We start from the raw sequence: 24,239 nt of genomic DNA on the forward strand, positions 1-24,239 counted from the left end.
AGAAGGTGTGGGTCACTAAGGAGAGATGCTTTACCTCTGGACTTGCCTCTGCTCCTACAGCTGGGATGTATCATGGACCTAAGTCCAGAGTTGAATCAGTAAATGGAATCCCAAAGAGTTCCCTAGAGCAGGGATCCCCAAACCCTGGGCCAAGGGCGGGTACAGGTCTGTGGTATTAGGAACTGGGCAGCACTACAGGAGGTGAGCGTCTGAGCTCCGCCTCCTGTCAAAATCAGCAGTGGTATTAGATTCTCACAGGAGTGCAAACCCTATCGTGAACTGTGCATACAAGGGATCCAGGTTGTGTGCTCCTTATGGAAATCTATCAAATGCCTCATGATCTGAGGTGGAACAGTTTCATCCCGAAACCGTCTGCCGACCCCTCTCCCTCTGCCCCCATCCATGGAAAAGTTGTCTTCCATAAAACCGGTCCCTGGTGCCAAAAAGGTTGGGGATCACCACCCTAGCGCAAATGTCCTCAGGGCAGGTGTGGCTGATTTGGGTGGACAGCAAATGAAACGGGAATGGCTGGTGCCCTGGTACTGATGGATTCCTTAATGTCCAGGCCACATTCATACATGGAAAGAAGAACGTACACCCTTCAGTATTTTGTTTATTGCTCAGTTCATTCAACTTACATATCTAATAGAGGAACCAGTATTTCTTAAAGATTTAAATGCTGATTTCAAGTTAACTTAAATAACTGGGACTGAGACTGCAAGTTTAGAATGACAGGTCACGTACCCTAACAGCAGGTAACGGTAGTTATCAGCTTGTCTGCCCTTGCAAATAAGCCCATGCCAAAGCTATGCTGTTGAGGCTATAGCTTTAATCCATTGTTTTGCCATTGTTTCTGCATCTGACCCCACTGGGCTGAGATCTGTTCTTGGCTGAAATGAAGCAGCAGCTCAGCAGGGTGGCTAGAGCTCAGCCTCATGCACCCAGGTAGGCTGGGTTGAAATCCCAGTGCTGCCACTTGTTAGCTACTTGGTCAAGTTTCTTTTCTTTTCTTTTCTTTTCTTTTCTTCTGCTTTTTTTTTTTTTTGACAGAGTCTTGCTCTGTTGCCCAGGTTGGAGAGCAGTGGTGTGATCTCGGCTCACTGCAACCTCCACCTCCTGGGTTCAAGAGAGTTCTTCCACCTCAGCTTCCCGATTAGCTGGGATTACCAGCGCCCGCCATCACGCCCGGCTAATTTTTGTATTTTTGGTAGAGATGGGGTTTCACCATGTTGGCCAGGCTGGTCTCAAACTCCTGACGTCAAGGGATCCACCTGCCTCAGCCTCCCAAAGTTCTGGGATTACAGGCGTGAGCCACCATGCCTGGCCTCATATTTCTTAACTACTGTCTGCCTCAGTTTCCTTGTTTGTAGAATGGGGAAGTAGCAACGTCTACCTCATGGTTGTTGTGACGATTAAATGAGTTATAAACATGGGGCGCTTGGGAGGGCATCTGGCACGTGGTCAGTGCGGCACACCATTTGGTCTTCCTATTTTGCTGTGACCTCTCTGTGCCTAAAGGAAACCTAATGTCTTCTCCGACCCCAGCACTCAGATCTTCCTCGTTGCGCGGTGACTCTTGGTGAGCCTTGGGCCTGGCTGCTTCTCCCAAGATGGTTTAAACTCAAGCCCCTGTTCTTTAGACTAAGTTCCCCTTTTTAATACTATTTCTCGTAGAACATTTCAGACAGACAAGAAAGTAGAGAGAATACGGAAATGAGTTTCCTCGCACCAGTCCCTCAGACGCAAGCACCAGTCGAGTTTCTTGACTTCCTTCTTAAGCATTAAACTTCACTGGTGGTGAAAAAGAGCTTTTTAAGCCCACGCCTTCCTCATGGGTTTTGTTTGGTTTTGCTTTTCTGTAGCCCAGCATGCCCTGAGGTGCTGCACCGTGGAAGCTCTGGGCAGCTGGCACTTGCAGCCCACTCTAGTCAGCCTGGTCGGGGGCACCATTAAGACAGGGCTGTGCCTTGCTAGTTCCAACCTGTAATTAGTGGAGCCGCCCCGAGGGTTCATCCCTCCAGAGGTGGTGGCCCAAGTCTGGGTAGTTCACGCTCCCCTATAAAGGCAGCGGGCAAATGGATCATGTTGGAGGCCTTTGCTGAATGCTTTCTTTTTTTCTTTTCTCTTTTTTCTTCTCTTCTCTTCTCTTCTCTTCTCTTCTCTTCTCTTCTCTTCTCTTCTCTTCTCTTCTCTTCTCTTCTCTCCTCTCCTCTCCTCTCCTCTCCTCTCCTCTCCTCTCCTCTCCTCTCTTCTCTCTTCTCTTCTCTTTTTTTTTTCTTTTCTCTTTTTGAGACAGGGTCTTGCTCTGTCGTCCAGGCTGGAGTGCAGTGGCACCATCCCAGCTGACGGCAGCCTCCCATTCCTGAGCTCAAGCAATCCTCCTGCCTCAGCCTCCTGAGTAGCTGGGACTACAGGTGCATGCCACCATGCCAGCCTAATTTTTAAATTTTTTGTAGACAGGTCTTGCTATGATTCCCAGGCTGGTCTTGAACCCCTGGGCTCAAGTGATCCTCCTGCCTTGGCCTCCCAAAGTGCTGGGGTTACAGGAATGAGCCACTGTGCCTGGCCCTGAACGCTCTTTTGACCTTGATACTATAGGTGACCTCTCCTGCCAATCCAGCTTTCCCATTTTTGGAGGAGGCCCAACCTTTTCCAGAACTCTTGGGCTTAACCTCATCTCCCCATACTGATACTTTTGTGTTTGTTCAAATAATATTAGAACACATCAGATCCTCATGTAAGTCTGGCCTATGCCTGATGGAGGAAGAAAAAAATCCACACATATGTTCACACCCTCCTATATGTTAAAACCAACGAATGCTAAAGATGTTTAGAAACAGTCATCCTTCTTTTTCTTGAGATGGTCATCCTTCTTTTACATTACAAGTGTGTCTTTATGTACTTTATATTCACTTTCATTTTTATTTATTTAACAAGCATTTATATGGTGCTTCTAAGGAACTAGGTATTGTTCCAAGCGCTTTACAAATGTGAGCTAATTTAATGCTCCCAGCAACTCCACAAGGCAGATATTATTATTTGCCCATCATACAGAGGAGGAAACTAAGGTACAAAGAAGTTTATTAGTTTGCCCAGCATCACACAACCTGTAGGTGACAGAGCCAGGACCCAAGCCTCAGGCCATGTGGGGGCATGGTCTGGGCCCCACACCACCTGGCAATGCCGTTTGCTCCTTTACTGCCATTATGAGTTTGTGGCCATTAGCATTAAGCCTTTTGTTGTTGTTGTTGTTGTTGTTGTTGTTGAGATGGAGTCTCACTTTGTTGCCCAGGCTGGAGTGCAGTGGCACAATCTCGGCTCACTGCAACCTCCACCTCCAAGGTTCAAGTGATTCTTCTGCCTCAGCTTCCTGAGTAGCTGGTAGCTGGGATTACAGGTGCCTGCCACCATGCCCAGCTATTTTTTTTTTTTTTTCAGTAGAGACGGAGTTTAACCTTGTTGGCCAGGCTGGTCTCGAACTCCTGACCTCAAGTCATCTGCCTGCCTCAGCCTCCCAAAGTGCTGGTATTACAGGCGTGAGTCACTGTGCCCGGCCAGAATGAAGCCTCTTTTTAAATTAACCTGATAATTCTTTTTTGAGGTACTGACTGTTAGGCTGAGGCTGATGGGGTCCTTCCTGGTGTTCCATGCAGGTAGATATTTGCCGTTTGTTCCTCAGCCTGTGAGCTGCGCTTCTCTCTCCATCTGTAGCCACTGTGGCTCCCCTGGGGGCAGGGTGTCTGGCGCTGGGAGGGTTGGGTGCTGGGTTGATGCAGAGTTGAGGGAAGCATTCACATCCACACTTTTCTTTCCTTCTCCTCAAAATACTTTTGCCTCCTGAGACAGACGGTACTGAGGACGGATCATTGGCTTTGCAAGTGGGCAGTGGCCCTTCTGGGTGGCCTGAAGACAGCAGAGGAGGAACGGAGCCTGGGGCCTGGCTGAATTGGCCCTCTCCTGAGCCTGTGGAGTCATGCTCTACTGTAGCAGTAAAGTCTTTGGAGATACCCTCTTGCCATGCTTCCTCTTTTTGTACAGATGAAACTGAGGCAGAACGCCCAGCTCCCAGGCTAGCATTTTTCCCTACCATAACCATTTGTTTCCCAGTAAGCTGGACTGAGAAGCTACGGCAAGACTTCAGAGGGTTTTGAGTTGATTGAAGCAGGGAGCCAGTGAAGGCTGTGGAGCCAGGGAGGGGCCCTGTGAAAATAAAATGAGCGTGCGCCACCTGGGCTGGGGTGTGAGCCAGGGAGCTGGTGTGGCAATGCGTTCGCCAGGTAATTGACCTCAGGCTATATGCCTGGCTGAACCAAGAAATAGGTGGGGTGGCTGCCCGGGGATAGGCAGGAAAGCTGTGTGGGCAGGGGCCAAGCAACCCAAGGGGACCCTGTCTGCTTGTGTGTGGAACAACCTGGGCTGTGTGTGGGATGTGATGGCCTTGGTCTCAGATTGGAGAAGCCCATTGCACCTGCCCCATTTGCATTCTGGGCAGTGACTTGGCTGCCGCTGAGGGCAGAGCTGGCTAAGGCCACAGGGAGACGCCGGGCCTGTGTTTTGAGCAGGGGCCAGGGCTGGATGCTGGAATAGGCAGCCGGCTCAGGTCCAGTCCACATTGGCCTTGGATCAATGAAAGCTGTCCCAAGGCCAGCGCGTTGCTGCTGCCGCCGCCTGGGGGCTGCTGGACTGGGCGGGGCCTTCTAAGGCCACTGTCCCCGAGTCACTGGCTCTGAGAACATTGCCAGCATGTCCTGGGCCCACTGGGGGTGGATCCTAGCCCTGCCCCATGCCCTCCCCACTCCATGATTCATAGTTTCACTTGTCCCTGCCTGGCATCGCAGCCAGGATGGTTTTATCGATGCACAGAGAAAATACAGAGCCTGCAGAGAGGAGGAAGAGAGGGTTAGCGGTGTCCTTTTTTGTCTGCTATTTTATGTGTCGTTTTCCAGGCACCATGCCAGCTCTGTAAGGGCCTTCAGCAATGAGGGAGAAATGTACGGACCCTGTCCTCAACGAGTTTAGCCGGCTGGGGAGCCTGCAAGCCACAAGTAGTTGTCTCGCAGAGTGCCAAAGGCTGCAAGGAGGACGCAGAGTGGGGCCCGCACAGAGCCCGGGGCTCCCGGGATGGCTTCTCTGAGACTGGAAGAATGAATTAGGAGGCAGCGAGAAGCAGCGAGTAGGGGAGCATCCTGCACAGAGGGTGGTGATGGGGAGGGGGAGAGGGGCGGAATTGAAGGCATGGGCTGTGGGGGAGGGCTAGTGCAGAAGTGGGTGGAGACAGGCAGGGTCAGTTGTAGGGACGGCATCCCTGGTCCCTTTACCCAGGGCAGTTCCAGTCTCTCCCAACCTGGGTATGAACAGCACTCCCTTTGTCTCTCTAAAGTGTCCTGGTTAAGGCACTAGCATTATATGGGCAGTCCAGGTATAAGTACCTATGTTTATCTCACAAACAGGGAAACCAAGGCTCATGGAGAGTTTGTTGTGCAAGGACTTGGAACGAGGATGGGACCGAGTGGGGCCGGGAACTGTGCCTGCTTGACTGGAGAACTCAGGCTCTCCCATCGCCCCACACCATCCTCCTTAGTGAAATTAAACATGTTCTCTGAGCATAGACTCTGCCCAGCCTCATGCCCGGGTGGCAAGGGTGAGGAGGAGCGAGTGAGCAGGACTCACTCACTGGCTTATGAGGAGAATAAGCTCACACTGGCTTAAGCCAAAAGGGGAGATTTTGTGGTCCACGTCATTGAAAAATGTAGGGGAGGTACTAGCTTCAGGCACCATTTGATCCAGGGGCTCAAATGATGTTGTCAGGACCCCTTTTGCATCCCCTCGTGGCTCTGTTTTCCTGGGTATTAGCTTTTTTCATAGCTAGAATTTCTCTGTGAGGTGGTAAAGTGCTCTCAGCAGGGTCAGGCTCTCAGCTCACATCTCACCAAAGTCAACAGAGAGAAAGAAGATATCCTGGGGTTGCCTCTCCTTGGCATAGCTTGGGTTGTGTGCCCGGCCCTGACCAGTCCCCATGGCTGGCGTGGTGCGAAGCTCTTACTGGGCAGGCCTGGGTCATGTGCCCTCCCTGGTGGTCACGGGGAGAAATCAGCCTGCCCACACCATGTGGGTGAGAGGAATGGAGGGGCAGGGTTTCCAGATAAAATATAGGACACACAGTTGAATTTGAATTTCAGATAAATAGCACTTCATTTTTTTTGTGTTTTAAGTCTATCCCAAATACTGCATGGGACATACTTATGCTACACAATGATCTGTTATCTGATATTCAAACTTAACCGAATGTCCTCTGTTTTTATTTGTGAGGTCTAGAAAGCCGCCAGGGAAAATCAAAGTGTTCCCAGAAGAAGGAGGAAGTGGGGGCTGGAGACCAGGGGCTTCCGAATTGCAGATGCCCACTGCAGGAGCCAGATGAGGGACAAAGAGCTTCCTACAGCCTCGGCTTCCTCCCGAGTCCTTACAGTCTGTGAAGCCAGCCTGAAACGCGCTGGCTGAATGAGAGAGGTTCCTGGGGCACAAGGTGCTTAGAACAAGCTTCTTGCACTTGAATTAGGCTCTGAAAGATGGGGAGGGGATTTCCTGAAGTGGGGCTGGTGTGGGGTGGGGTGGGGTGGGAAGAAAATGTCCATTTCCATTTTTCTGCCTCTCAGGCCTGAGCCCTGGCATCAGGGTCCCTGGCCTCTCACGTAGCTGGATTGGCCACAGTGTGACCATTGCCTTTCTGGGCTGGACTGTTGTTCCACCTGCTTTGTCCGAGACCAACCAGCTTGCAATTCATTGGCCTGCCTACTCCCTGTGAATTCACCAAGTGGGTCAGGATTCCTCCAACTACCCGCGTAGTTCAGGGGAGAGCCCTGTGAGGTCAGGGACTGCAGAAACAGAGCCTGAGGTGAGGGTCACGTGCTAGTGATTCACTCAGGACACTGTCCCAGGGCAGGGCAGGCCAGTGAGGCAGTGGAGGAAGCAGGACAGACAAGAGGAAGAAGCCAAGCACAGGTGCCATTTCAGGCAAAGTCTTGGCTTTAGTCTGACCCTCTGGGGGAGCTCTGGGGTATAAATTATGCTTCTGAGTTTGTCCTGACAGGAGGTATGGGCTTTCATTCTCCTGCACCAGGCTCAGGGCCACCTGGGGTGGGGACACGGCAGTTCTCTGAGTCTGCAGACGTAGCCCTAGGGCAGGCCTCTGAAGAGGGCCCCCAAGTGTGAGCTGCTGGGAGGGAGCACATAGGGAAGGGAGGGGGGCACACAGACCCGGGGGGATCTGCACGTGCACACGGTGCCCTGGGGAGGTGGACTGCTATCAAAGGGTCTAAAGAAGTAAGGAGACCCCTGATCTGTGAGCACCTCGTGGGAGGCCTGCTGCAGGTGGTCTGGAAAGGCTTGAGAAGTCCACGCAGCATTCCCCAAACGTCCTGGGCCCCCATGCCTGGACCCACTACGTTTTCCTTTGAAATGTTTCGTTGCCTGAGACAGTGCTTGTGGAGAAACCGCCCAAGGGTGGGCTTGTTGGTCTGGGTGCTCCAGCCCTTGGCAGTCAGGGTGTGTGGGGGCTCTTGTCCTGTGCCTCTGCTCCCCGAGGGAACTCATCGCTCGCTGGTTCTTTGCTGCCAGCTGTGGGTCCTCTATATTCGGATCCTGGCTCTGCTCCTCTTTGGCTTTGTGACCCTGGGCAAGTCCTGTCCCTTTTTGAGCCCTTAGTTTCCCCATCTGGACTCTCAGAGGTTCCTAAACTAAAATTCACAAAAGGACTTGTAGTGGGGAGGTTCATGAACCCCCTTAAATTCAATGTGCAATTTTCTTTGCATGGCATTTTTCTAGGGGGACATTCTCAGAGGGGCTGGGTCCTTCTTGCAGGTCAGAATCTCTGAACAAAGGCTCTGGCCTGGCCTGATGCTGGTGGTCCTGGTGGAAATGTGGGGCTCAGACAGCAGAGGCCTCTCTTCCAGATCCAGGAACACCCAGGGGCATGTCCTGAGAGCCCTGGCCTTCCTCTCGGGAGTGCTCCGTTTCTCCTAGCCTTACCGCTCTCTTGCCTCCCCTATGACTCTCAGTCTCCCCATCTGTAAAAACAGCAATAGCTCACACATGGACCTCCTGGGGTTGTTGGGTGAGGTACAGGTGTGATGGGTGAGGTACAGGTGTGATGGGTGGAGTCACTGCCATGAAGACCCAGGCCCAAGAGTGGCCTCAAACCTTCCATGCTGACCATAGGGCCTCTCCCAGACCTCACTGGCTTCCCAGGTGACCACCCTGTGGTGACACGGGCCCCTGATGTGGGCTGTTGACTGGACCTGCAGGGGCAGGCAGTGGCCTTCTAGATCCCCATACTTTTTGCTTTGAGATCTTTGGTTGCCTGAGAATGGCAACAGCAAAATTTGGTGTGTGCTGGTTGGGATGGGCAGGAGAGAGTGCCACCCTGCTCCCCCTGAGCCCCCAGTGACAGCCTGGCTTGCATGCTCAGCTGGTCTCGTGCCATTTCTGGAATCAAAGCGCTGTCTGCATTACACAGCCCCTGGCTTCCTATGCATGTACAGCGAGAGCAGTGAGAAGCAGGCAGGGGTGTGGCTGTGGCCTCTTTGTGGCCTGGGTGCACTGTGTGGCTGTGGAAGGGAGCAATGGGGTCTGGGTGGCCCAAAGTCTGGAGTCTCCACCTTCCCTCCCAGCTGGAATCAGGAGGCCACCCATTTCACCAGAATGCTGTAGGTCTTGCCACTGCTAGGGCCAGGACCCTTTTAGCAGACTTCTGAGTGTGAGTCTTTCTAGAACCAACTTGGGTGCCCATTTTTGTATGTTTTAGCATTTTTTTTTTCCTTCAAAACACTTTGCTGTAATTTCTGATTGTAGAAGTAATCATGTGTGTTCATGGAAGACCACTGAGTGACCTGGAATCCAGCACCGGGCACCATTTCTGGGAGCATTTTGGTGCCCGTCTCTGCAGACGTGTGCCTCCTACTACAGCGCTTGGAAACACGTGCAGATAATGTTAGGAAATGTAATCACATTTTCTCTGCTGTTTGGCAACTACTTTTTTCTTTCAAGAAAATGCAGGGCGTGTTTTTCTGAGTCAGTAAATATAGAGCTGCATTTGGTGGTTCAACACACGCTGGTCGAGTGCCTCCGCCGTCAGGCGTTGATACATAATGTGTCAGATGGTGGGAATGCCCCAGAGATAAATAAAGAAGGGAGTGTGGGAGAGGGGGCTGCAGTTTTAAATAAAGAGATTTGGGAAGACCTCACCTAGGTGACAAGGTGATAATGAACCCAAACCTGAAGGAGGGGCAGGAGGGAGGGGCTATCCAGAGGAAGAGCCTTCCGGGTAGAGGGAACAGCGCGTGTGAAGACCCTGAATGGGGAATGAGCTGAACCTGTTGGAGAAACAGCAAGGACGCCTGTGTGGCTGCGGGCGAGCGGGTGAACGGGGAGGAACAGAAGGGGTGAGGGAGGTGATAGGGCAGACAAATTGGGTGGGGCTTTGATGGGCTTTGGTGGGACTTTGGGGAATTGGGTAGGGGTTGGGGTGGTGGCGAGGGCAGAGAATAGAAAATGGTTGTCATTATTCAAGAGGACTGTGGCCTGGAACACGTGGCAGAAGTGGAGGAGGTGGCAATGATTGGTTTCAGGATGTGTTTTGAGGGAGAGCCAACAGGATGTGCGGAAGCCTCTAGGGTGTCTGGCCAGAGTGAAGGAAGCAGGGAGCTGCCCTGTGTACACAGGGAAGGCACTGGGGAGGACAGGTTTGGGGGCCGCCAGGCGTCCGGTTTGGACACATGAAGTTTGAGGTGCCTGTTGAGCAACTTGGTGACATCAAACAGGAGGGAGAGCCACATCATTTGTTTTAATGGAAAAACCGCTTTGAAAAAAGTTATTTTTTTTTTCAGTATAAAAGGGTTGAATGTTCTTGGTTTAAAAAGAGAGAATATAAATATAAAATTCAAATCACCCAGAAAATCGGACAGCTGAAGGAGACAGTGCCCCAGTTCCCATTTCTGAAGTGGAGTGTGGCCTTCCAGAAACATTCTGGAAAATGCACCTTTTTGTTTGTTAACAGCGCAGGAGTGGACTAGGCTGCTCCTCAGCAGCTTCCTATCTGATAGCACTGTGGACCCTGGGCCCTCATTCCCAAATGGCCCCTCTCACCTTCTCGGCTTTTCCACACCCACCTTTGGTGTGATCATCGTGCACTGCTGCGTGGCAGGTGGGTGGGATCGGTGCCCTCATTTTATACATGTGGCCACTGAGGCTTTCGATCACAGCCCTGGCAGCATGTGAACTGCTGAGTTTCAGAATGAACTGAGTCCTCTGGAAGCCGCCAGTGTGACCCTCTTGATTATGTCCTCATCTGGTGATTGGGGATGGTGGGAAGTCGAAATCCACAGTGGCTCGGGAGGAGGCAAAAGACTTCACTGGCAGTAGAGGGAGGAGGGCGCTCCGGGTGAAGGGGACAGGACGGCCCAGGGCTAGGAGGCTCCGAGTGGGCGGTCTGGCCTGTGAGAGGGATGGTGACAAGTTTCTTAGAGCTATTTTGGGGACAAGGGGACAGAAGGGGCCAGGAGATGAGAATGGGAGGCCCAGGGCTGATGGGATCAGAGTGGGTAGGAGCATGGCTTCTGCAAGATGGTTTCTCCAGGGCACTGCAGGGCTGCGTGGGTGGACTCTGTGTGTGTGTGTGTGTGTGTGTGTGCATGCACACCTGTGCTCATGGACACTCTTGTCCTGTCCGTAAAATGAGGCCTCAGGGTATAGGAATCAAGAGGCTCTTACTTCATCTATTTCGTTTAGGTTCAGAAAAGCAAGAAGCTCAAGCCCTTCATTCCTGAGGCTGAGCAAGAAATTTCAGGCTTCTTGGGTCCCCAAGCCCCTTCCCTGGGCAGGAGCACACATCCTTTCCCCACAGTGAGGTGGCCTATGGCTGTGGAGCACCCTTCCTTGGGGCCAGATGACAGTGCTGCCTGTCATAAGCAGCCTGGCTCAGGGCCACCCTGTCGGCAGGTCACACGCGCTAGACCCTGGCAGCAGACAGGGGGCCTGTCCCAGGGCCAGGAACTGCTGGCAGATGCCGCCCCAGCTGCTTGGTGATCAGAGGCACGCCACAGGCCCTCGGGCCTCTCCTCTTATCAGCACTCGGCTGTGTGGCGTGGTGGGCCAGTGGCCGGGCTAGTCAGCAGTGTGGCAGGTGGTGGCATGGTGGGGCCAGTGGTGTGGTGGGCAGTGGTGTGGCAGGATCACTGGTGCGATGTGCAGTGGCATGGTGGAGTCAGTGGTGCAATGTGCAGTGGTGTGGCGGGCAGTGGCGGGGCAGGATCAGTGGTGTGGTGGGCAGTGGTGGGGCAGGATCAGTGGTGTGGTGGGGTCAGTGGTGTGGTGGGCAGTGGCTTAGAGAGGTCAGTGGTGGGTGGGAAGGCTGTGTGTGTGTGGTCAGCAGTGGGTGGGAGGGCAGAGACTCCGACAAGCGCTGAGTGCACTCTCTCTGCTCTCTGCAACTGGCCAGAAGTGGGGTCGCCTTAGGCCTTCTGGGGTGATGAGGCAGTGCTGGGCTGGGCTTTGATCCGCTGTGGCATCCCTGACAAAAACCAGGGCAGAAGAGAGCATGTGAGGGAAGAGAATGAAAGACCAGGGCCCGGAGGGAGAAGGAGGTGACAGTTGTGACTTGGGACACGCTATTTGAGCCAGGCCACTCACCAAGCACTGTACACATACTCTCCATTCCTCTCACAACTGCCCTGCCAGGTGGGGGCTGTCATTTCCACTTTCAGCTGGAGAAACTGAGGCACAGTCAGGTAGACTCATTTGTACAAAGTCACACAGTATAAAAGCAGAAGAACCAAGGCTCAAACCCAGACCTGACTGACAACTTGAGTGAGTCACTTAACCTCTCTAAGCCTCAGTTTCCTCATGGCCAAAGTGGGGGTCATCACAGAGCCCAGCTTCTAGGGCTGCTGGGAGCACTTGGTCGGTGATGCCCCTAACGTGCTTCATGGAACACTTGGCAGACGTCACACACTGACTAAGACTGGTTATCATCATCACTGAGTCCTTTATATTCATGACCTCAGTTACCCCCAGGCCCCAACATGCCCATCAGATCCCAGTTTCCACTGTAGAAATGCCTTTGAACACTGTCTAGTCGGAAAATTGTGGTCAGACGAACAGCAAAGTCTCCCCACCCCATGCCCTGCCTGGCTCTGGACAATTGGCCCTACATTGGTTCATCTCGTAAGGGCTCTGAAATGCCAGCAGTTTGAGATCAGGGAGCATTCTGGGTGATGTCAAGATTTACTCTTTTCTGTTGTTGGTTTTGGTGTTTTGGGTTTTTTTTCCCCCATTAGTCATTTTTTCTCCATGCTCAGAAATCACACTGAAGCCATGAGTCTTCAAGGAGGGTGGCCAGGTGGGAAGGTTGGTGGCGTCTCCTGGTGCCGACCTTGTCTGGTGTCTCTCCCCCACCCACCGTCTTCCTACTTGTTGGAACCAGCCTGACCACTGTGGGGGCCAGGGGGTGGGTTCTTTAAATCATGTCTTTCCGAAAGCATGGTTCAATGGTTGATGTCCTATTGAGGGGTTGGAGGGGTAAGTGGTGGGTGTCTTATATTTTAATGATTCTGAATTTGTTCAATATGAATTGTCCTTAAAAAAACAAAACAAAACAAGCAAACAAACAACAAAAAACACCTAACCTGGACAACATAGCGAGACTGTGTCTCTACAAAAAGTTTTAAAAAATTAGCTGGGCACGGTGGCCTGTGTCGGTGGGAGTCGCAGATACTCAGGAGAGTCACTTGAGCCCAGGAGTTGGAGGCTGCGGTGAGCTGTGATCATGCGACTGCACTCCATCCTGGGGGACAGAGTGAGACCCCCATCTAAGAACCAAACCAAACCAAACCAAGGCCCCCAACACCTGTGATTTTATTGATCTTATTGCTTTATGGCAAGACTAGGTTAAAAAGAGAGAGAGAGCCAATTTAAAGAGAAGCATTTAAGTACTCATGGTAGCCCAGAGACATGGCTCTGGAGGAAGGCGCGACCGTGGCATGTGGATGCCTGCGACTTGCTGGTGTGACAGCCCAGGAAGTGGCCTTTGCTGGCCCTTTGGTGACTGAGGCTGGCTGAGGTTCAGGATTGGGCAACCCGTCTCTAGGGATTATGAGCACCCTGTCGGGTCTCAGGCCTGAGGGCTGGAGGAAGGGAGTATGGTGGTTTCAGAGTCAGGCCCAGGGTCTGAAGTCCTTCCTGCCAGCCCTGCCGTCCCACTCTTTGCTGGCTGTCCACCTTCCCTGTGCAAACTCTCAAGCCCGGGAAGCAGGCTCAGGCTGGGGTCCCCAGGATGTGGGGAGCTGAAGGCCGGGGATCTACAGTTAGGAGCATGTCGATTGCATCTTGGGCAGATAAAAATAGTCCAGGAGAAATCTGAGGAATTTTAATTGCTGCTCAATGTCTTTGGAGTCTTGAAGGCCTGGTCCTTGCAGGCCAAACACGAAAGGCCTGGTCTGTGTGTGCAGCCCCAGGAGCCTGTCTTCCCTCTCGCCTCAGCCTCTGCAGCTCTGAGTGGAGTCTGCAGGTGAAGCTCCTGCAGGGGCCCGCGATACAGCAGGGCAGCAGGAGCTCGCTCCACTGGCTCCCAAGCTTGCCAGGGAATCCTGGATTTAGCTTTGAGGAGGCTGTGGATTGCTTCTGGGAGCTGTGGGAGCCAGAGCTTTTAGTTGCAAGTAACGGAAACCTGACCTGAATTGCTGGAAGCAGCAAAGGCCATTTAGTGGCTTCTGTGACCGTCCCATCGGTGGGAAGGGCGGGTTAGGGTGGGCCTGCCCCAGGGTTCACCGAACAGATACTTTTTCGAGTGCCTGCGTGGTACCAGGCACTGTTTGAGGGCAAAACAGACCCAGAGTCCTGCCCACAGGCAGCCTTCTTCTGGAGAAGGCTGGGCCTGAGGCTGGTCCCAGTACTGGCCTCTGTCTCTGTGTGAGCTGCCTCCTTGAGTGAGCTGTCTCTGAGAAGCTGCCGATGAGATGAGATGCAGCCTTGGCACCAGAGAAGGGCTCGTTCCCGTCAGCTCCCGAGGGAGGGGTCCCAGGGGAGGGTTCCAATTGGCTTGGCTGCATCCAGGGGACAGGCCTGGTGGGCAGAGCCAGGAGCCACCACCAGGTGACCTGTGGCTGTGGTGGGCTCAGGGGTCTTCAGGGGAATGGCTGAGGACTGTGCCCTATATTTTGGCTCCTTTGGAAAGAGATGCCATTTATCTTTGGAAGCAGCATGTTGAGGCCTGGGTTCTGATGACTCAGGCAAGGAGGGGCGAGTCTGTTTTCCTCTCCTGGGGAGGAGGATGCCCCCAGCCTCTCCCATCCCTGGGTCCAGGCCTCCAGGAGCCCTCTCAAAAGGCTGCCTGCCATGCCCTCTTTCCATCTCTCTGCCCTTTGATGAGGATTATTTTTGTATCACTGGCCTGCATGTTGTATAGTGTTGGGATGGGCTGGGTAATTTCCTAGCACTTTCAGCCTGCCGAGCTTGTAGGCAGAGTGGGCTATGGAGGCCCAGGAAAGCCCTGGGGGCCTGGGAATGAGAGGGAGGCTGTGTGGGCAGAGATAACAGGTCCGCAGGGGAGAGGTATATGTGAGAGACATAGAACTTGAGGCCCAGAAAATGGACAGCCCCGGTTTTCCTCTTGTTTCCTGGGTATAGCCCTAGAGAAGAGATCTGCCCATTGATGGGATGCGGGCTGGAACCCCAGAAGGTCTGTGCTCCAGGGAACTGTGAGCATCATCTTGTCTGGCCTCCCTATTCTAGAGACGAGGGGGCCGAGGCCTGGAGGGGGCTACCTGACTCTGTTGCTTTCCATGAAACCTTGGACTTGTTACTTAATCTCCCAGCTTTTGTTTTCTTTTGTAAAGTGGGTTATTATCTGCAGTTTTACTAAATTGGGTTTTAATTACCCAAGTAATATACTCATCAGTTAAACATGAGAACACTTCTGATAAGGCTGGGGTTTATGACCCCCCCCACACCCTCTGCCTCTGTCTGCCCTCCCCTCTCTGGAGGTCACCGTGGCTGTCGTCTTCCGCATGTTCACCCACACGGGGACAATCTCATGGCATACATGGGTTTGGTGCTCTCCTCTGTGTACAGGTAGCAGCACAGTCTGCGTGTCTTCCTGTGATGGCTCCTTTGCCCGTCCTGTGGTCTGGCCCTCTACCCGGGAGATCTGCAGGTCTGTCTTGTTCTGTTGGCGTCCCTCTCATGTGGCACTCCTCTGCAGAGATCCAGCCCACATGCCTTTGAGGGCATCCAGGGTGTTCCTGACTGCAGGTTAACAGGAAGTGCATTGCCCTAAACATCACTGGATTCGAATGTGCCTCCTGGACACATGTGAGCATCGTCCCAGGGTGGACATTGAGGCACTGGCTCGCCAGGTATTAGGATGGAATGTGAGAATGTTCCCGAGCCTGTGTCGGGAAGAGGAGAAAAACCGATGTTAGTGCTTCCAGCTTCGCATCAGACACCATCCTAGGCATGTTGTCTATGTTTTCTCATTGACTGCTCTTTGACATCAAAATCCTCATTTTACAGAAGGGGAAAATGGAGGCCGGAGAAATTAAGTAATGTGTCTGCTGCCACTCGGCTGCTGAGGGTGGGACTGGGCCCGGAGCCCGGGCGCCCCGACTGCCAGGTCGATCTGGACGCTGAGGAGTGGAGCATCCCTGTCCTGCCTCCCGAGAGGGGACAAGAGGAAGGCAAGAGCTTGCTCTCAGCAAGGCCTTGAGAGCACCTGGCCAGGCTGCGGCCTCAGTGTGCTGGGAAGAGAGAGCTCGCCAGGAATTTCCTGGGCAGCTCCAGGGTAGGCTGCTGGGATCTAAGGGTTACAGGGTGGCCTAGGCCCTGCCCCCCTCCTCTTTCCCCGGCACATCCCAACCCTGTACATTCTTGGAATCTGTGAGTTGTGCCGTGTTCTGTGGGCACCGGGAGTTTGCTTTGAAACCCGTGGCACCAACATCTGTTAGCTCTTAGAGAACAGAAAGATTGACAAAGCACTGCTGGGGCAGGCGGTGGGGGAAGATGTTACATTCAGAAGTAGGAAGTCTCAAAGAGAGAGGAAAAACCCCAACCAAACTCCAGCTCGCTCCCCAAGGCTGCTTTGATGTGGTTTTCCCATCCCCGGAGGCCTTATAAGGTATCGTGCCTGGATTCTGGGCTCTGGACTGGTGCTGGCTGCACACCCTGTGCCCGGAGGAGCTGGCCTCTCTTCCTGGGGCCCAGTGTAGAGCAGAGGAGGGGCTCCCAGGGCCAGCTGATGGGGCACCACTGGGACTTAGGAAGGTAGCACATCTGGGCATGTGGCCTGAGGGGCCACCAATCCAGGCCATTAGACAGGAGCAGCCCAGCCCCAGGTCAGGTGGAGCAGAGGCCCTGGAGACCCAGGAAGGTCTTTGATCAGAACTTGCAGCAGAGGCTAAGGCCCACTGTCCTGGAGGCCAGAGGGGAGGGGCCTGGGATCACAGAGTGACAACTAAGTAGACAAAATAAGTGGAGGAGGGTCACCACTGCAGCCAAGCCCCACATGTGGGTTTCCCAGGTGCAGTGGTGAAGGGTATGGACTTAGGCTCTGGCACTTACTAGCTGTGTGACCTTGGGCAAGTCACTTAACCTCTCTGTGCCTCAGTCATCTCATCTGTAAAACAGGGTAATCATGGCAGTCCTTTGGAATACCTGAAAGGATTGACACAAGGGTGAAATGCAGTCTTCTGAAAACAGTGTCCTGGGCAGGATGGGGCATGTTTCCAGGTGTCTGTGAGGGCACCTGGGGTCTGGCGAGTCTCTCGGCTTGTCCCAGCAGTGTTCTGGTCACCATACAATAACAATAGCAGGAGTAATAAACAGTAACTACTGACCTAATGAACCCCACTCATGCTTTCAGCTGCCCTGCTAAGCGCTTCACATGCAATGACTTCCTCACTCCTCACAGCCCCACCCCCTCCAGATATCCTGATTGCTGTTGCCCCTGTTTACGAATGGGGAGACTGAGGTGCACTAGAGATAAAGTTCCTTCTCCAAGGTGGCGCAGCATGTGTGAAGCAGAGCTGGGATTTGAACCAAGGTCTGACCCCTCCAGTTCCATGCCCTCTGCACAGGGGCTTCCAGTGGCGCCGTTGAAGTTCTGAATATGTCTCCTGGCAACACCTGCCTTCCCGAAGGATGGTGCCAAGGGCCTGGCCCTGGCCCTGACATGTGGGGCTGCCAGCCAGGGCTCAGCTTGAGGGCAGGGCCAAGTCCCCAAGTTGTGGGGAGGAGCAGGGGAGCTTTGAGTCCTGCTAGGCAGATGGGAACCCTTGACCACTTACCCACTGGAGCTGCCAGCTGGGCTATTTTTCTTGCACTCCTTTAGGTGTGATCCTTGGTCCCTGGTAGGTGCCAGGACTCCTGGCCACCTCTGCTCCCATGCCCACAGGAGCCCTGGTTGCATGAGTAGGAGCCCGGGCTGAGGCATCTGAAGGAGCTGGCTCAAGTCCCCACTCCGCCCCTTGCTGGCAGGTGATCCAAAGGGGGTCACAGCCTCTTGGAGCCTCCTAGCCACTTAGATGCAGGGCTGTGGGGAGGCCATTCTCCGGAGCCTCCCGTGAAGATCCCGCTGGTCAGCACCTTGTTCACTGTGAGCACTTGGTAGATGACGGGTGACTGTCATTAGAACTGTTTCTGGTCTCATATGGTACTTCAGGGTTGAGGCCACTTTCTTTGTAGAAAATAACAGTAATGATTATACCCCTCACTTTACAATTTGCAAATCATTTTAATGAGCATCTATTTCTTGAAAGATGGAAAGACCAGGGCTGTCGTGATGATTCAGGAGGCTAATAAATACACGCTTACACAGTTGGCCCTCCTTATCCATGGGCTATGTATTTGTTGATTCAGCCAACCATAGATAGAAAATATTTGGAAACAAAAAAGCATCCGTACTGAACACATACAGACTTTTCTTGTCCTTATTCCCTAAGCAATACAGTATAACAACCATCTCCATAGCATTTACACTGTGTTAGGTATTGTAAGTAATCTAGAGGTGATTTAAAGTATAGGGCAGGATGTTTGTAGTTTATATGCAAATACTACACCATTTATATAAGGGACTTGAGCATCTACAGATTTTGATAGCCTCAGGGAGTTTTGGAACCAGTCGCCCACCGGTACTGAGGAATGACTATAAAGTGCCTAGCGTGGTGCCTGACACATGGAAAATGCACAGTAAGTGTCAGCTGTTTGATTATTATTATGGTTGATGACTGTGCCCATTTTACAAATAAGTAGGCTGAGGTCCAAAGGCGAGGCAGGCGGTACAGCCAGCATGTGATCCTGTGTTTGGCTCAACATCCCACATGGCTTCTGGCCTAGAGACTCAAAGCTCTAGGAACATGCACGCTGCACGCCATAGACCCTGGGCCGTGTGGCTCAGTGGGGGGAGATGAATTTTTTTTTTTGAGACAGAGTCTCACACTGTCACCTGGGCTGGAGTGCAGTGGCGCAATCTCAGCTCACCGCAGCCTCCACCTCCCAGGTTCAAGCGATTCTTCTGCCTCAGCCCCCCAAGTAGTTGGGATTACAGGCACCTGCCACCACGCCTGGCTAATTTTTTGTATTTTTAGCAGAGATGGAGTTTCATTATGTTGGCCAGGTTGCCTGACCTCGTGATCCACCTGCCTCGGCCTCCCGAAGTGCTAGGATTACAGGCGTGAGCCACCGTGCCTGGCTGGGGAGATGAATTTTTGCAAAGTTGAGCATTGGCCCAGCACCGTGCGTCCATGAACCATGGCTCCGGGGAGCTTTCCAGTGTTCTCCAGAGCAGGGTACTGTTGAGTGGTGAGAGGCCTATGCCAGAACTTGCCAGAACTCTGCTTTCTGAGTGTGTCAGAGAGCTTGGTCCTCTGAGCAGGGAGTGCTGAAGCTGTCATCGGTGGTGACTGGGGTGCCTTGAGCACACGCGGTCATCGTCATAGGGTCCCACACGGCTGCCTTGTTGGTGGCGATGTCTGGAGTCTTTAAACTCTTCCAAGTGTGCCAGTAAAAAGACACGAGTACTCAGACGTCTCATTGATGCTGTCACCCGGCTGCAGTGCAGTCAGGGTGGCAGGCGCAGAGCCCCGCTCTGCAGAAGACCTCAGCATGAAGAGGTGCGCAGATTCTCTTCAAGACTGTTGCCTGTTCCCTCGAGGAAGCTCTGCCTACCAGCCTTTCAGGGGGCGGCGGCACCCGTCTCTCTTCTGCATGAAAGATGGGCTTTAATTGGTTGCTGGGGCGTCCCAGCCATCTAATGATGCCACCTGTGTGCATCCCTTTCCTGTCATCATCTCCCAGCTCCCCTGTCAACTCGGGCTCTGTTAACACAAACAGCCAGTTTACAAGCCCAGGATATGTTCGATGATTATAATAATTGGCGGAGGAGGAGAGGGAAGCCATCCTGACTCGAGGAATAAAGTAGCCTGGTTTTGAAGTAAATGGGACACCGGAGTCTGAATGGCCACATTTTAACAGCTTTTAAGAAAGAGTGTGTAATGCCCTAGAAAGATTTGAAAGAAGAAAGAGAAGAGCCACAAAATGTTAGCTGTTTGTCTTTAAAACAAAAAACAAAAAAAAGCAAGAGGCTTACCTCCAGCTGTGTCCAGTTGATGAGATCAGCAATACAAAGCTGTGTTTTTTCTTTTGTTCATCAAGAAGAGGACTGGTTTTTTTTTAAGCATCATCTGAGGTGTAGAATTTTTTTTCCCCTAAGGAGAGGGTTGGATTTTGTTTCTGTTTTTGTTTTTTTTCTCTTTTATTTTCACAAAGAGAAGTTGGTGACAGCTGCTGAGTTTGGGCTTTTTTATTGCTTGTCATTTTGTATTTTGAGAACTGCTACCATAGCATCATCATCCCCCAAACCCTTGTCTGTCCTCCCATAACAGGAGTATTTCCTAAAGTGGGTTTCTTGGGACACGCATATCATGTGATACTTTTGAAAAACGAAGCTCCATGGTCTAAATAAGTTTGGAGAATGCAAAATATGCCAGCACTTGGAGATTCAGTGTTTAGAACCATAGGAAAAGTCCTGATAAGTCCTGCTGTAAGAGATCTGTTTAACTTTGTTTAAAAGAATCTTCTTTGATCATAGAACTCTTCTGGCAGAATACCAATAAATACAGAAGACAGTTTGACAAGGTATGGTCTAGCTTCTTCCATATTTGGAGTTATCCTGCTAGGGTGGGTCAGACAGATGGGGCCTTTGTTGACATCCTAGAAATTTCCCAGCCTGTGGACCAGCAACACTCCCCTCGCTAACTTGACGTCTCCTGGTCAGGTTGGTTGGCATGAGATCCCAGATATCCTTAACTCACTGGTGGGGAACAGGCAGGGTGTGTGCAAGGAATCAGGCTGGTTTCCGGAAGGCATGTGTGTTGGTGAAATATGGGAGGCATGATGGAAGACCCGGTGGAGCCATAGCCTGCGGGGGCCTGAATGTTGTGCTGATGCGTGTGGGCTTATGTTAAGGGCAGGAGGGACCCACCTTGGCGCTTAACTTTTCAGGTGCTATAGGATCTGCCTCAGTTGACCTGAATTCCAATCAGAAGAATCAGCCCAGGGTCCTCATGGCACCGCTTTTAACGTCCCAGCACTGGGCTCCCCCAACCCCTGCTCAATGCCTCTGCTCTGTCTTCTTCTAGGAGCTCGTGGGCGACGTGTTGAGAGACACGCTCAGCGAGGAAGAGGAGGACGACTTTCGGCTGGAAGGTATTCGGAGTCCATTGCTCTCTTCCCAGCAGCAGCGAGTGGGGGAAGCGGGTGTTCAGCTGACCGTGTGCCCTGTGTACTCCAGAAAATCTGCAGATGGAGGGCACAACAGGGACCTTGTGACTCTGGGTGGGGGTGGACTGGAGGGTGGGATGAAGGAGTAAGAGGCAGGTGTGGCACTTCATAGGTCCAAGCCCAGGTAGGGGTCCGGTCACCTAGGTCCATGTCCTGGCCCTGCACCGGATTAGCTGGGGGATCTCGGACAGGTTGTTGAAACTCTGCTGCTCCTCTGGGGATAATAAGGGTAGCTGCTCAGAGTGATGTGTGAAGTGTGATCAGGCAGTGTTGGGCATGGAGTAAGCATTACACACAGTGCCTATTCTGTTTCCTCCATCATGTCACTCTCTTGGTGCATGAGTGTGCACACACACACACAGCCAGCCTTTCACCTCTCTCCTCTGTCGTCCTTCTTCCTTTCTTAAGATGGGGTCTTGCTCTGTCACCCAGGCTGGAGTGCAGTAGGTAATCGTAGCTCACTGCAGCCTCGACCTGGGCTCAAGTGATCCTCTTACCTCAGCCTCTCAAGTAGCTAGGACTACAGTTGCATGCCACCATGCCAAGCTAATTTTTAAATTTTTCTGTAGAGATGGGGTCTTACTATGTTGTCCAGACTGGTCCTGAACTTCTGGCCTCGAGTGACCTTCCCACCTTGGCCTCCCAAAGTGCTGGGGTTACAGGCGTGAGCCACTGCACCTGGCCGCTGCTTGCTTTCTTCATGGTGAAGTGCCATGTTGTAGAGAGAATCAGGACGCTTAAGTAGAGGGTCTGCTGGCTGCTGGTGTGCTGGTTTGACTTTGGGCAGGCCACCCCACCTTTCTGAGCCTCAGTTTCCACATCTATAGAATGGGAACAAGGGCCTTTGCCCTGCTTGGCTCCCAGAGTTGGTGCCAGGAACGGATGACAGCGTGAAGCAGAGTGTTTCATGAATGGGAGATTTTAAATTCAGAAACAGGGAAAGAAATCACCAAACGGGGGGCTGCCTTGTAAGAGTAAGGAAGGACCTCTCTGCTGAGACTAGGGCAGACAGCTGGCTGGAGAGCTGGGGGGCCATGGTGCAAGGGTCTGCGGAGGGGGATCTAGCCCTGCAGGGGTCTGAAGGGCCACAAGAGGAGAGCAGACAGTTCTGGGAAGTTCTCAAGGGGAGCATGGGCCAGACCTGAGGACCGTGGCCACATCTGGCCTGAGAGCTGTTATAAATATAGAATCTCAGCTCCAGCCCAGGCCTGCTGAATCCGATCTGCATTTTAACAAGCTCCCCAGGTGACTTGCGTGAACACTGCACTCAGAGAAGCACTGTTTGAAGATACTCACTCCATTGCCTAGAAGTTGGAGGCAGGCTGGAGAGCCAGGTATCTAGCAAACTTTACTCAAATGTAAGCAGGCCCCAGATCAAGGGGGAGGAGTCCCATGAACAGAAATCTTTGTGTGTGCATACAGTCTGATATCTTTTATGTGAAAAAAAGGCACCAGACCATCCTCAGGAGTTTCTTAGGGTACCACATATGCATATGACTGTGTGGATAGAGGCCTAGACAGATGATAACCATAGCTCTTCCCAAACATGGGAGGAGACTTAAGTCTGTGTTATCTGCATTTCATGGTTAAACTTTTATAAGAACATAGTTGGGCATGGTGGCTCAAACCTATAATCTCAGCACTTTGGGAAGCTGAGGCTGGAGGATCGCTTGAGCTCATGAGTTCAAGACCAGCCTGGGCAACATAGTGAGACCCTGTCTCTATTATCAATAATTCTAAAATTATGTTTTTTAAAAAATCAAAAAACCACAATTACGTATTCCTTATGAAATTAAAAACTAATGTCAGTATTTAAAGGTGAAAACCGTAAATAAGGCAGTAGGAGTGGAGCTGCTCTGGTTTGAGTCGGGTGGGCATCTGGACCTGTCCGTGTGGCCCTTAAGACCCCATGAGGGACCCTGGGCCCAGTGACCATCTGTGGTCCTCTGGCACCCTTGGTCCTGTGGCCCGAGGCCTCCCACCCCAGGGTGGGGGATATGATGTGGATGGTAGGCCACCGCATGGCTAGGTCTGGTGAGAGCAGGTGCTACTGAGTTCTGGCCACAGAAAACCAGCTGCCTGCTCTGGACCTGGGACTGGGGGGTCCCTCTGTGCTACTGACTAAGGGAGAACAAGCCGAGTCCTGAATCTCTTCTTTGTCTTCCTGTTGGCCAAGTTCATTGCCTCTTGGCGGGCTGGAGAGCTGTTTAAGAGAGAAAAAAGGCCATCTGAGGCGTGAAGATAAAAAGAAGTCTTTTAGCCATCCCAGGAGAGGATGGCTTTAGCTCCCGCGTTGTTATGTAAAGCCGGCCCTAATCCAGCGTCTTAACCGCCTTAACTGGCCAGCTGGGAGCGGGAGGGATGGGAGATTAAGGCTGGGCTTGGTGCGAGGGCCAGGGCTACAGAGCTCCTTTTGAACTGGGGAAAGAACAAAGTAAACATCAAAAGTCCCAAGCTCTGAGAGCTGGCTGGGCGTGGCAGGGCTGGTGAGGTGAGGCTTTCGTGGGGAGAAGGGGAGAGGGACCCCTCCTCAGCTGACCCAGCTGAGGTCTGAGGACCGGGGAGGGGTGACCCCATGCTCACCTTCAGCGCACACCCGGCCTCCCTGCCCCCAAAGCTGGGCAGGACTCCAGGTAGTCGCAGCCTGCGGCTTGGGCCCCACGGGGAGAATGGGTGGCCAGGCCGCGTTCCCCTGCATGGCCTCCAGGAGTCACTGTGTCTGAGGGTGCTGCAGCCACTGCTTCATCCCCCTCTCCCATCTCCCTCTCTCCAGGTCCCCCTTGCCTCTCACCTGGTGAACCCCGCCCCCGCCCAGCTTCTTGGCTATCTCTGTGTCTCATCTCTGGGCCTTTGCTCGTTGTCTCTCCGCATCCTCAAGTGCCTGGTTTCTATTTCTCCACTCTCCGGCATCTTTAGGAAGGCTGCTCTGCAGGGCGTGGTCCAGCCTGCAGGGTCCCTGCTCCCTAAAGGAGATGCTCAGAGCCACTGAAGTCAGGCAGCCCCTCCTCCTAGGGACCAGGCCCAGGCCTCCCAGCTTCCAGGGCAGGCCTTGCTTTGGCCCTGCTGCCCTCTCCCCACTGGCCTGGCATGCGGATGTGGCAGCCCGTGGGGTGGTCTCTGCTTCCTCAGCCCAAGGGTGGATGTGCCTGGAGTTGGTGGTTCTGCCCAGCAGGGAGCAGTGTTAAGACTGAGGCCTGATGGGGGCTGAGCAGCACTCTGGGAGCTCGGGGCCTGTTCAGCTCTGCAATGGTCCCTAACTTTGCCTTCCTCATCTCTCCTCCCTTGATTCTGACTTTCTATGAATTCGCAGCTCAGACCCCATTCCAGCCTGGCTTACCCACACTCACTGTGTGACCTTGGGCGAGTCACTTCCCTGTGGCTCAATTTCCTCACTGGGTTCCCTGTAGCACTTCTTT

The 24,239-nt window shown here is 52.8% G+C and overlaps 1 protein-coding gene across 2 annotated transcripts in view; it reads left to right on the forward strand.

Annotated features, from left to right (window-relative positions):
- The window catches only part of NKD1 (NKD inhibitor of WNT signaling pathway 1), a 100,311-nt gene that overhangs the window by 38,693 nt on the left and 37,379 nt on the right, over positions 1-24,239 (forward strand). For both annotated transcript variants that reach the window (XM_055366037.2, XM_055366039.2), the window contains one exon: positions 20,682-20,748. In XM_055366037.2, coding sequence (XP_055222012.2) covers positions 20,682-20,748 — 67 coding nt within the window. The remainder of the gene's footprint in view (positions 1-20,681; positions 20,749-24,239) is intronic.

Source organism: Gorilla gorilla, chromosome 18 (assembly GCF_029281585.2).
Source record: "Gorilla gorilla gorilla isolate KB3781 chromosome 18, NHGRI_mGorGor1-v2.1_pri, whole genome shotgun sequence".
NCBI classification, from domain to species: Eukaryota; Metazoa; Chordata; class Mammalia; order Primates; family Hominidae; genus Gorilla; species Gorilla gorilla.